Consider the following 13,934-nt stretch of genomic DNA (forward strand, 5'->3'; position numbering starts at 1 on the left):
GCAGCAAGATGTCAGTTCACATTACACTTGAACTTCTGCATGTCAGTACAGTTGGGTAAGCAGAAACCCAGAAGGGAATTCCAAAGTTTAGCGGTTCTGGGGAAGAAACTACTGGAGTAGAAGGCTCTCTTACATCTAGGAATCTTTACTGTGAAGAGGTGGGATTTAGCTGCTTGTCCGGGGTATTTACATCAAGGGGGTACAAGTGCTTGCAGTTCATCAGAGCATTCACCGTTAAAGTACTTGTAGAACAGGCAAAGGGATGTGTCGATGCGACAAAGGCTGAAGCTTAGATGACAGTTATGAGGTGGGTGACTCTCTTGTGTACCCTGTCTAGGAGCGAGAGACTAGTAGCAGATGCACCAGCCCAAATATGACAACAATACTCCATACATGGGCGAATGGATACTTTTGGGCGTTAGTAGCTTTCTAGCATGGTAGATAGAACCTACCTTCTTCGCAGCAGTCCTGGTAATGCTCTCAATGTAATTGTTCCCACTCACGTTTACTGTGAACGTTAGACCGAGGAGTTTAAAAGATGTACTTTCAGATAAAGAGTCTTTGGCCATTGCTATTGGTGGTAGAGAAGGTTTCTTGTAGTTATTGAAGGAAACAAGTTTAATCTTGGCAGCATTGAATGTGACCATCTATTTTTGTCCCAATTCCACTACAGATTGGAGGTCATCCTCTAGTGTTTCTGCCATTTCTTTAGATATGTTGTTGCTGTTGTTTTTTGTTTTTAACAAGCTGAAAATCAGTTGGCTTTCATTTTCCACACTGTATGGAATAAAAAAAAAATTAAATAAATTTCTTTTTAACTTCATTCTGAAATTATTTTATTTAAATCTTCCTATTTTGCAGTATCTTTTTCTGCTTCAATCGGATGAATTGTTTTCTCAAACCAAAAGATAACATGGATTTCACTTTATGTAAATTTTGACTAAATAACAAAATTAAACAACTTTTTTGTTTCATATAGGGCAGATGTATTTTTTATTCAACTGGAAATGATGTGGAGTTTAGCAAAAAGAACGGGTGAAATTATTTGGTTTACGTATCAGAAATTTTCCAGAGTTCAGTTCATTGCCTGCTTCATCAAAGTTTCTAATTTTTCTCCCTGCATGTGGAAAAAAGGGGAAAAAAGAATTGTTAAAAAAAAAAAAAGTGACATTAGGAGATGAAATCCTGTAGACCCTTTCCTTAAAAAAAAAGTAATAATAACTTATATAAATAAAACGGATGTATGTATGTGTTTGTGAAAATATTTAACTGATAAACTCTTAAACTCTTGGTCACATAACACAGAAATAAATCATACACCAAAGATGGTTAATAACAAGTGAAATCTTTGTTTAGATGAATGACTAATGCGTACAGAAGTCAGCAAATTGAAATGCAAACTGTTCATTTCAACTTACGGACATATTTCTAATACTTTTGCACATGCGAAAATTCATTCATAGCTTGAAATGGTTTAATTTGAAACATTTCTTATTTACCTGTTGATAGTTCAAATACTAGGAAATGCGACTGGAGCACTAAATGTTTTGGTTTCGATTCTAGCTGGTAGCACCCAAATCATTTTTTTTTAACTTTTTGAAATCAGTACAATATAATATTCAATAAAGAATTTGCTCTGTAATAATAAATACGAAATCTGCACAAATAAAAATATATTTAAGCATATTTTACGACCATGCCCACCAGTCCTCACCCTGCTAGTGTTATATAAATAGAGATTTTATGTGCATAGTACAATATCACTTTTGAGGAGGAGAAATTTTTATTTTGAAAAAATACTTGAGTTGCTGATTGAGTGTCTGGTGATTTTAAACCCGAAACAAAACCAGTGCGTTATTAATATCTGACCCAAGAGCATCCACAATGTGTATTTTCCAAATGTTAAGGAGAAAGTTAAATTTCTTTCTTTTGAGCAATTTGAAAAGTTTTAATTTTATATATAAAGTTATTTTGTGAAATTTTAAAAGTTGAATCTAAATAGCATTTAAGCTGAGATATCAAATTCTGATTCTGACTAGTCAATTTTTGTTTGTTATTGGCAATATGATGTCTATATATAATATACTTTTGCTACAATTTGTTTAAAACGTTATGTAGTCCCACCGGGACAACTGGTAATGTGGAAACATTTTTCAATTATGACCAAAAAATCTAAATCAACAAAACAAATTCATCAATTTTTGGTTATTTTTACCAAAAATGTTTTCTTTTCAATTTCCCTTTTCTGTTTAGTGGAAGTCTTGCCAAGTCTTGCTGGTGTTGTAAAAACCTAGGCTTAACTTTGAAATTATTTTATTTTTAATAAAATATTTTATAATCGAAAAATGATTTTTACTTTGAATTCTTTTTCTTTTCTTTTTTTTTATAATTAAAAATATTTGAAAAGTTTACATAAAAATAGTCTTTACAATAAAAAAAAATAGTCTATTGAAATTTTACAAATTTTTCAAAAGATAAAAAAATCTGTTTTGCTTATAACATATTTTATTAAAACTAAAACTATTTGGAATCATTACACGTTAAAGACGAGTTTTTTTTTTTTTTTTTTTTTTTTAGTTTTAAAATTCAACTGGAATTTATGTAAGCGAAAGTGGAAAAGCAACTGTTTTAGTAAAACTAAAAAATATCATTTAAAACTTGTAGAGTTACTTCCCTTGGACTACTTAAATTAAAAAACAGTTTTTGTTTTGTTTTTGTTTTTTTCTTGATTCTGTAGTAAATATTTTAGTTCCTGTTGATTAAAAATTAATATTAAAGTAAATTTTTATGCCATATTCTACCTGAGGTTACTTACTAAGTCAGCATATATTCCACTTTTGTGTTGTCTAATTTCTGCATTTTAATCGGGCAGAAAGAAAAGACAACTTTTTCCTCTATATAATTAGATTACTGGAGGGATGGGAATTATTCTTTATTCTTTATTTTTTCAATTAAAATTTTTAATGTTAACAATTAAACCTATTTTTATTATTATTCATCACAATAAATATATTTTTAAAAAATTACCTTAAGTGAACAACATTAACCCCACATTTTTTGTTGTTGTTTGTTGTCAGGCTGAAGAAAAACAAAACCAAGAGGTATGTATTAATTTCAAATGAATAATCAATATCCAATACGAGAAATGGAGAACAACTTTTAAATCCATTTTTTTTTTTTTGTTGTTGTTTTGGTTTTTGTTTTAAATTCATCCTTATACCAATCTTATAAAATTATTTTTTTAAATTTACTTTAAACAATTTTTTTTTGATCTTTCTGTCTGGTATTCTTTTTGTTTGTTTTTGTTTTGGTGCTTCTTAAGATAAAGTTGACAGATCAATTTTTTTAATATGTTGTTTTAAGCAAACGCAATATTACGTACGTAATTGTCAAACAGAAAATAGTAATATACCCAAAAAATTACAAAAGCATCATTGAGCAGAAAGTCATTTATAGTTAAAAGTAATTTTTACAGAAAATTGGATAAAATCACATTTTTCTCAGGCGTTATAAATAAATGGTAGAAGGCTACATGCAGGGGACATAACTCCAAAAGGGATACTTTAGATTACTTGTTGTCATATCTACAATATTTGTGGTCTATAGTGATAGACTTTTTTCTTTTTTTTTTTTTTTTTACTAAAAACACAATAACAATTGTTCTACTCAATGAATTTTCGTAATTTTTGGATATATTACTATTTTCGACATGACAATTAAGTACATAATATTGTTTTTGCCTAAAACGATATATTAAACGAAAACAATTTGTTAACTATATCTTAACAAGCATCATTCTTTTTCTTTGTGTGTGTGTGTACTTGGTATTCGTGTTTGTGGAAGCTTCGTAAATGTGTTATTCGGAATACTATTCAATGTAACCTCTGACCTTCTTCAGGTGCATTGTTTCAAACTTGAGAATCTTTGTCGCACACATACAGAATTTCAAAATAAACTTTTCTTTTTATTTCAACCACAGAACTAGACTATTCTCATTATGTCGTCAGTCATGACTGAACAGAAGTGTTAAAGCTATTCTTAGTTATTATTGCTGAAAAAAGGTTGGAGGTAACATTGATCAAAATGTTGTGAATGTAACAACCAAACTGAGAATTGTTGTCTGAATAATACAAATTATCAATCGTCAACTCAAAAATTCTGTAACAGATTTGTAAATGTTTTAGAATATTATTTGGAAAGCCATTTTGTTTGATTCAATTTTTTTTTAATTTACTCATTTCATGAAATATAATGCAAGGCATCATTGCTATATTATAGCCTTCAGAAATGATTCAAGATTTAAGAGTTTGTATATTGGTTCTCCGACTTAGTTGGATTTGGACCTTAGAATTCACCCTTGTTTCCATTTCAAAAAGATAATCTTAGTCACTACACTAACATATATATCACTTAAGTGTGTGTTGCTTCTTTTTTTTTGTGCTGTTGGTTTTTTTTTTTCACCCATTATTATTATTATTACTGTCATTATTATTACATATTATTATGAATATTATTATTATACTACTATTGTTATTTTTTTCTTACTGAAAATTTTCATATGACTCATTACCAGTGATTACTTACTGACAAAAACAGAGATATTAATGACTCTCTGATACTTGTATAAACTTTATCTGAATTCTTGCAGTCAATGAAATCATAAATTGAACCGTCTGTATTCCTAGAATTCCAATTAAAAAGAAGTTTATTTTAATTTTATTAAATTGGAAACCAAAAAAAAAAAATAGTAATCATATTAGGTAGAAATAATTTTGGATTTGTGGTTCATGAAATACACCATTTTCAAACAATTTTGAAAATGATGTATTTCATGTTTTTCTTTTAAAGTGTCCATTTGTTCACCAAAAGTATATGAGTAGTGTTTGTCTAGGAATTATCTTTTTATTTTTGAAAGAGGAAATGTATAAAATCATTTGTGTGTATTGCGGAATTGTATTGTTGTGTTTTGGTTTTATATTCATTGTCTTGTAATTGATGAATATATGATTTCTGTTACAATGTATTAAATATGTGAATGTATGTCTTTTATTTGAAATCTATCTATAATTTTGCTGACTTATATTATCAAAATTATTATAAAAACTATCTTTAAAGATAGGTATAAAGATCTGCTATCGTGATTTGGTGTAATATTGGAAATGATATTTGAATGACCATTTTCAAAATGTTGATTTTTGTTATTGTTATATATATATATATATATATATTCCTACAATATACAAACTACATGTAATGTGCAATATAAAAAAAATCTTTATTATGTGTCAAGTATTTATATTTTTTAAAAATGAAATTATCACTAATTTATTTGGATGAACTACACTAAAGCAGAATTAAATTATCCACTAAATAACCCACAATATTATCTAATGGAAACAATGGACTCTCACATTCTTGTGGAATATATTTGATAAAATGTTTAAGAGAATTTTATTTGCATATTCATATATGTGTTCAATGGGATTTTAGGTAATATATATATATATGTATGTATATATATATATAAAACATTTTTTTTTAATTTGAAATGAGATTATTGAGTAAAAATGAGAAATTCTTAAATCAGCATAATAATGGTTAATATGCAGTAAAATTTTAGATTTTTTTTTTCTCGAAACAAAAATGTTCGAAAGTCTTAAAATGAAAAAATTCTGAGCTGTTTTTTTTGTTTGTTTTTTTTTAATTTATTCATTGACACAATTTACATTCATTCCCTTCAAACAATTTTATGCATTCTTTCTGGTCAACGAAAAAAGTTCATTCATCTTTATATTTCTGTTATTTCATCATTCATTTTCTGTTGTTAAACACTATTTATATTTTTGCATCGCATCCCCATTTCAACCTTTTTTTTTTTCTTTTTTATGATTTTTTTACTTGTTCCTTTTTATTTTTTTTTCTCATTCCATTTCTTCTCGTTTCTTTTTCACTGATTGCATATCTCTTTTCTTTTTTCACTCCTTCCCTCTTTGCTCTCATTCTCTCACTTCTCTCTTTTTTACTCCTTTTTTAAAATTTCTTCTCTTTTTCACTCATTTTTTTTTTTTACTTCTTCCTTCTTTTTCACTCATTTTTTTGCTCCTTCTCTTATTTTAATTCATTTCCGTCTTTTTGACTCAGTTCTTTAGTTATTTATTCTTTTTCATTCATTTTTTCATGTCATGATGAATCCAATTTTTCATTTACCTGCCAAACAAAAATGGCATGATCCAGTTTCATTCGTACTAATTGATTAAATTGCTAACAAACTAAAGTAGTACAGACTAAATCCAAGTCTGTTACATGAAACCCCATCAAAGTAAGAATTCCCTACAACCAATTATTTATGAAAATCAATTTTATTCTTACAGATTGCCGAAACAGATTTTTAAAAATCTTCAATAGAATTAAATATTTTATTTAAATGTTTTTGGGGTTTAATTTTTTTTTTTTTTTTTTGCTTTTAATTTGTTTATCGAAACATACATAATAAAAATATTATCCCAAATAAAACGTGAAATCTTAAAAGAAATATGTTATGAATTCAAATTTTAAGAGAAAAGAAAAATCAATAATGAAGATGTTTTAATGTTACATTTTCTTAGTCACAACTATGTTACATTATTCACCGTGCAATAAAGCATCGATGTAATATAAAGAAGGTTTAAGAATCATTAATATATTAACTGTTCTTATCTTATAGACATGAAATAGACAAAAAAGTCAGTAAAATTTTATTTAAAAAAAAACAAAAAAAAAACAGGATTTATATATGGTTACAAATAATCCATCGAAATATGCACATATTTAAAAGCTTTCTAATATGTGGGTACAGGAAAGGAAAAGACAGACTTAGCAAGATGTGTAGGGTCACGTGGACAGAACAGGTCTGTTTGGTTGAGTATACTGGCTACATATTACAAAATAGAAAAGCATGTTAGATGAAAGAGGAGCAGTGGACACATGAATGCTGTTTTGGTGATGAAATCAATAAAGGATTAAAGAGAGACAAATATTTGGCAAACGTGTGTTTCCCTCTTCTCAATGATCTGGCCCAAAATATAAAAGCTATTATTTTATAGGTTTCTTTCAGTATTTCCTGAGAAAGCTGATTAACTTCCTTAGACTTTTCATTTTTTTTTTAAATTTTAATTTGATATTTTGGTCTATTCCTTGTCAGTACTTTAAAAATAAAATGATTAAAATAGTTTTCTAAGTCACATCTTTTATAATGGATGATCGATCAGCTAGCTAAATCAGCCGATGGTTTAATCACTCCATCATCATGTAATCTAAGACTCCATGCATTAGAAAAAAGAAACCCCCAACAAAAGTTCTATTTTGAGTGAATATAAAGCTGTTTTTTAATTTTAATCGCAATAATTTTTCTAATTTTTGTCTGGACTAAAAGCTTTTTGTTGATCAAACTTTGAAGGTAAACTTGAATTGTTAAAAAAAAAAAAGGGAATTTCAAAGTCTAGCTGTCTGAGATAAGAAACTATTAGAGTAAAAGGTTTTCCAGCATGTAGGGACCTTTATCGTGAAGGGGTGGGATTTTGTTGCTACGCATGTTTGTCCGGGGTATATATATTGAGGAGAGCAGGTGCAATAATTTCATCAAAGAACATACCATTAAAATACTTGTAAAACAGGCACAGCAATACAACACTGTGGTGATGGGACAGGGGTTGGAGCTTGGTACATCTTCCATTCGTCTCTTCCTCTTGGCCAAAATTCAAAAAAGAGTCCCCAACCTAATAAGTCTGCCATTATGAACCAAACCCCAATCCCTGATCCATTGCTGAAATGTTGCATCCCTGCATCTTTTTTACAAGTATTTTAATGGAATGTGCTCCAATGAACTAAAAGCACTTGTATCCCCTTGGTGTAAATACACCTGACTAACCCGACAAGCAGCAAAATCCCACCCTTACACTGCAGAGATCCTAGATGGTAGAAAGCCTTCTACTCAAATAGTTTTTTTTTTTTTTATCTCAAACTGTTAGACTTTGGTATTCCTTCCTGCTTCCCTGACTGTACTGACAAGCAAAAGTTCAAGTGTAATGTAAACAGGCATTTCACTGCTCAACTCCCTACATAGTGTCTCTGTAGATTTGGTCCGAAATAGTAACCCCTTACGTCCAACTGGCAATGTGCCTTGTTTGGGGTGAAACAAAACAGTAAAAAAAAAAAAATTAGATTTTTACCATTTTTCCAAGTGTAGTTCTACATACAATTCATCTGTTGAAGAAAGCAAAAAGCAAACCATTCTCTCAATTTATGAATGATACTTTCACTGAATTCTATTAATCATTTCTACAAATTCTTGCCTGAAGCGCTATAATCACATATAAGAAGAGCTTATGGATTGACCAGTAAGTGACCACAAATTGACCAATGGCCAGAAAAGCCTGTTATCATCCTTAACAGCTTTTGAAAACTGTCTTTACACTGGACGCAACATCTACAACTTGTGTCCATAACAACCAGAAATTGTCTATTAAGCTGATTGGTCAGTGCCAAGCCTGTCAGGAATTATAAATGGTTTCACACTTCTTCATCCGCAACACGATTGGATAATGGTGGAATTAAGAATCAGCCTTGGCCGAAAGTGGTTACTTTGTGACCAACAATTATCCTGACAGGACTTTCATTCTTCGGAGATTTGAAAGTCTTTATTGTTTTCAATCAACAAAAACCTTTTATGAATCTTATCACCAGTGGAAAGTCTTTACCCATGAGATTAGTTTACAGAGGAAATGTTCTTTTAATTTTGAGGTCAACTCAATAAGCAATCTATATATAAAGGAAGGATATTTGTGTGTTTGTCTGATTAGAACAATAAAATTACAATAATTAGACAAAGAAAAAATTCAAATTAATTCAGCAAGTAATTTGTTATATATATATAAGTGACTATCGGTCTGTTTGAGAAACGGTCTTTACCAAACTCCTCTGTCAGTTTTAGTCTATAGACTTGAAACTTGATTTATAGAGGATATGGACCTGTGGATAAAAATTCAATTTTGTTTTTGACCAGTAATAAATAGCTGCTAAAGGGTCAAAATCGAAAAGAAAAAAAGTTGGAACTTGGTAGATATAAGTCGACTAAAAGTGCTCTTCTATGCACGTGCAAATATAAATCTATGCATTAAAGTCGGTTTATTTTTAACTATTTCTTATCCATTTGACGATAACTCAAACATAACAACTAAGGCTGGAGCACTAAATGTTTTGGTTTCGATTCTAGCTGATGGCACCCAAGTCATTTTTTCTTTTTAACTTTTAAAATCACTACTATATATTGGAGTACAATATAATAATCGATAGAGAATTGACTCTATAATAATAAATATAAAATTTGCATTAATTTAAATATCAGATTTGAGCATATTTTATGATTGGTCCATGCCGGGCTGCCATTACTATACATATATATAATAATAATTGGTACAGTAGTAGTAGTAGTATTATTATTATTATTATTATTATTATTATTATTATTATTCCAATTACTACTACTACTACTACTAAAGAATCTGTATGAATTAAAATATCATATTTAAACATATTTTATGACCAGGTAATTACATACTTTTTGGGGTTTTTTTTTTTGGCAAATTTATATATATATAGAGAGAATAAATGACAAAAAGTTATATTCCAAAAGTCATGATGTTGACTATCTTATAATTTATTCCTTTAATTCAATTGACTTATACAATTCTTGACAGTATATGTTTCATGATGATGGTCAACATCATGAATTTTGGAATATAACTTTTTGTCATTTATTCTCTGTAATTACATTGAGCTTCTTATATAAGGATTGATATATAATAAGAAAATATATTTCTACAGAAAAAAAAAATATATATATATATATATATTTGCAAAAAAAACAAACTGTAATAATCTGGTTAAAAATAAGCAAAATAATGCGACAACAACATTTTAAAAGTGGTAGACAAAAAAAGAAAACATCTAAGAATTCTTTGTTTACTATTAGCAGGAGCACATGGCCTTGCCCGGTTGTAAAATATGCTTAATTATATTTTGATTCATGCAGATTTTGTATTTATTATTACGGAGCCACTTCAAAAATTCAAATAAAAAAATGATTTGAGTGCCATCAGCTAGAATTGAAATCAAAACATTTAGCACTCAAGCCATGTTTCCTAATGTTTGAGTTATTGGCAAATAGTTAAGAAAGATTTCAAATTAAAAAAGCTTCAAACTATGAATGAATTTGCACATGCGCAAAATTAATAGAAATATATTGGCAAGTTGAAATGAACATTTTGCATTTCAACTTGCCAATATATGTCTGTATGCATTATGCATCCATCCAAACAAAGATTTTACTCACTATAAACCATCCTTGGTGTATGATTACTGTTTCCTGTTAATTTCAGTGTTATATGACCAGTAGTTTATGAGTTTATTGGTTAAATATTTACACACAGACACACACACACACATACATACATCAACTGTTTTATTTACATAGATAATACATCCAAAATAATTTTAAGAAAATGAAAGTACAAATAATCCTTGTTAGTGCAAAAAAACTATTCCTATATATATATTTTTTTTTTTTTTTTTTTTTTTTTTTTTTCACTAATCTTTCTAATGCTAATAGTCAGATAACATTTTATTCATTTCTGATATTATTTTTACAAAATAACTGGGCAATGTCAGTTTACCCTGCTAGCTGGAAATATAAATATGAAAGATGAGCAATAAAAGATATATATACCTTTATTATATCATCAGAACAATAAGGAAAGGTTTAGGGGAAATCTAAGAAAGAAACCTCTTTAGACCATGGCATTTCAAAGCTAAATGTTTCTCATCAGAAGAGGAAAAATTATGCAAAATGCAAGTATAGAAAAAAAATGGCTTAATGACATTTAGAAATGAGAATGAAGAAATAGGATAAAACGGTAGATAGTAATTAAAAGTAGGTACAAGATATAAGGGAAAATCACAAGAGTAGTTTATATGTAGGTAATATTTAAAAAAAAAATATAGGCTGCTATACCACAAAAGGGAAATTTAATCTGTTATTAAAAGTAAAATTGAAAAAAAAAAACAAGGCAGTAATCATCAGACTATTCAATGTATGTGAAATTATAAGCCGCCGTTTATGTGTAAGAAACTTGAATTAATAATGCAGAATTAAGACGCCATTGTCCCTTTCTTAAGAATTTCATAAAACACAAACACACTCCGAAGATGTTCTCTTTTCAAGTGCTGAAAATTCCAAAGTTCAAGAAATTGTGAGGTTAGTTAAGAGAATATTGTTTTGTAATGATTGATTCGTTGCTGTGGTTCTTTTTGTAAAAATTTTGGTTCCTGGTTCCATTTAATTCAAAGAAATCATGGGCAATTTTTATTTTGCATTTTGGGCCAAGTATAAACACTAACTATAAACGTCTGAATTTCTAATAATCTCCTGCGATTAATTTTAACTAAATATTTTTCTTTTCTAACATAACATTTAATTCATTGCATGGGTCTGCGTTCTGTTTTTTTTTTTTCTTCTTCTTCTTCTTTTTTCTTTTTCTTCTTCTTTTTTTTCTTCTTTTTCTTCTTCTTACTAGAAGTTCTTACACAAGTCATTACCGGTGATCACTCACTGACAAAAACAGGTGTTTTCTAAAGTCTTGGTGACAATTAGTCACTCCAGATTTCCAGTACCGTACACATTTTGGTGATCATTGTAAATCTCTTTACCGTAGAGTGATCGCTGATAACAGACATTGGTTTTACATGGAATTTGAGTGGCAATCAAATGCGCACATATCCAATGGCAGTGGCTGAATCTTTATTAAATCTCCTGTTTGTAGTGGAATGAGAATATAAATGGACGGATAAATAACACCCTGCCTAGGTGTCCAACATTCAGACTCAACAATCTAGCATTCACAGGTAGCATGAATTGGAACAAATGCATAAAAGACATGGCCAAAGCTGCTACAAGGAAGCTGGGCTCCCTTTACTTAGCTAGAAAACTACTTCCATCTGCCAGTATCCTATATCTCTACGAAGCGACCATTCACACATGCATGAAGTATGGTTGTCACATCTGGGCTAGTGCACCAACCATTAGTTTTAGACAGGGCCCCAAAAAAATAAAAAGAGTCTCTAATCAAATAGATCTCACACTGTCTACCAACCTCCAGCCACTGCCCCATCACCGCAATGTTGCATAAATGGAGAGCTTTCTACTCTAATTGTTTCCTTCTCTGAACTGCTAACCTTTAGAATAACCTTTCTGTTTTACCTGACTGTACTAACATACAGAAATTTAAATGTTATGTGAACAAACATCTCACTGCACAACTCCCCACTTAGGATGCTCCTATAAATATGGCCCCTAATTCACTGTGGCCTGTTGCATATCAGTGGCAATATACCGGGTTTGGAGTGAATAAAAGTTTTTTAAAAAATATTAAATCCCTTATTGTTGTTGTTATTACAATAGCGAGATTTTTTTCTCTGTGTGTGTGTGTGTATATATATATATATATAGAGAGAGAGAGAGAGAGAAATAAAAAGGAATAAATCGAGCTATGTGTTCATCAACGTTTCGTCTTTATTTCGAGACTTGTTGATGAACACATAATTCGGTTTGTTCCTTTTTATTTTGTCGGAATACTATTTCCATTTTTCTCTCTCTCTCTCTCACACACACACACACACACACACACACACACACACACACACACACACACACACACACGTAGAAATGAAGATGATAAATGTATGCTGTAATAGTGTATTAACTAGTGTTAACAGTTCGTCTCTAACTTGACTGTTTGACTACAAAGCGGTTGAACAAAGTGTGCCTATAACAAGGGAAGTAACTCTTTCAAGTCCAAACATGTTCACTTATTTTGTGTGCAATAGACCCAACATGAATTTCAAAGTATCAAAGCTGTATTATTTTCTCGTATCTTCATTAAGAGAATCATCTCTATATATTATAAAAGTAACCTTGTCTGTGTGTGCAGAATGGTCTCTACAAAACTATTCTGTCAATTTTTGGTCTACAGGTTTAAAACTTGACATATAAGGTATTTGAATCTGTGGAACAAATTGATTTGGTTTTTAGCCAAAAATAAAAATAAAAAAACAAACGGTAAAAATGGTCTATCCATGCACAAATATACATTTATACATTTAACTGCAGAAATTTATCACATTTTATACGCATGTGTCTTTTAGCTCAGACGATGACAAAAACTGCTAGAGAGCTAATGTTTTGGTTTCGATTCAAGCTGATGGCATCCAAGTTATATTTTTTTTTATTTTTAAACTCTTGAAATCACTACTATATATTGGGTACAATATAATAATCAATAAAGAATTGACTCGACTCTATATATGAAATCTACATAAATTAAAATATCATATTTCGGCATATTTTATGACCTGGCAATGCTGAGCGGTATGCTAGTTTCTGAAAAATGTGAAATATCTTAGTTAAAAATCAAACAAATTATATCAATTTTTACCTGAATCAATATTTTGCTACCCCCCCCCCCTCTACACACACAAAAAAAAAATGCATGCAAAAATGATTACAAATTAAAAAATAATTTACATTATTCCTGTTTTCCTCATGTTGGTTGCCATTTTTATGTTTTTTTTTATAATGTTTCAACCATCGTACACTCCAGCCTTCTTAAAATACTTTGTGTCATAATCTTTTATTATTAGTAATCTTATGGGAATTCTACCAAGGAGTTGTGAGTTCAATCCTTAGTGAGGTATCTCAATAAAAAAAAAAAAAGAACAACTGATTACAAGATAATCAAAATAGCATCAAAAATCAATCATTCGATGAAAGAGATTTAAATAAGACATTTAGGAATTCTTAGAAGTTATTGACTAAAGCAAATGGCACCTTAAGAAGACGGGGG

General features: G+C 29.5%; 1 protein-coding gene across 38 annotated transcripts in view; it reads left to right on the forward strand.

Moving 5' to 3' along the window:
• LOC145241300 (neuron navigator 2-like) overlaps positions 1-13,934 on the forward strand; it is a 1,908,016-nt gene that overhangs the window by 1,478,668 nt on the left and 415,414 nt on the right. For 29 of the 38 annotated variants that reach the window (XM_080104060.1, XM_080104067.1, XM_080104051.1 and 26 more), the window contains one exon: positions 3,078-3,101. The exons of the other annotated variants lie outside the window; for them this stretch is intronic. In XM_080104060.1, coding sequence (XP_079960186.1) covers positions 3,078-3,101 — 24 coding nt within the window. The remainder of the gene's footprint in view (positions 1-3,077; positions 3,102-13,934) is intronic. 38 annotated transcript variants of the gene reach the window in all.

Source organism: Euprymna scolopes, chromosome 20 (assembly GCF_053919585.1).
Source record: "Euprymna scolopes isolate OS-2025 chromosome 20, ASM5391958v1, whole genome shotgun sequence".
In the NCBI taxonomy this organism is placed as follows: Eukaryota; Metazoa; Mollusca; class Cephalopoda; order Sepiida; family Sepiolidae; genus Euprymna; species Euprymna scolopes.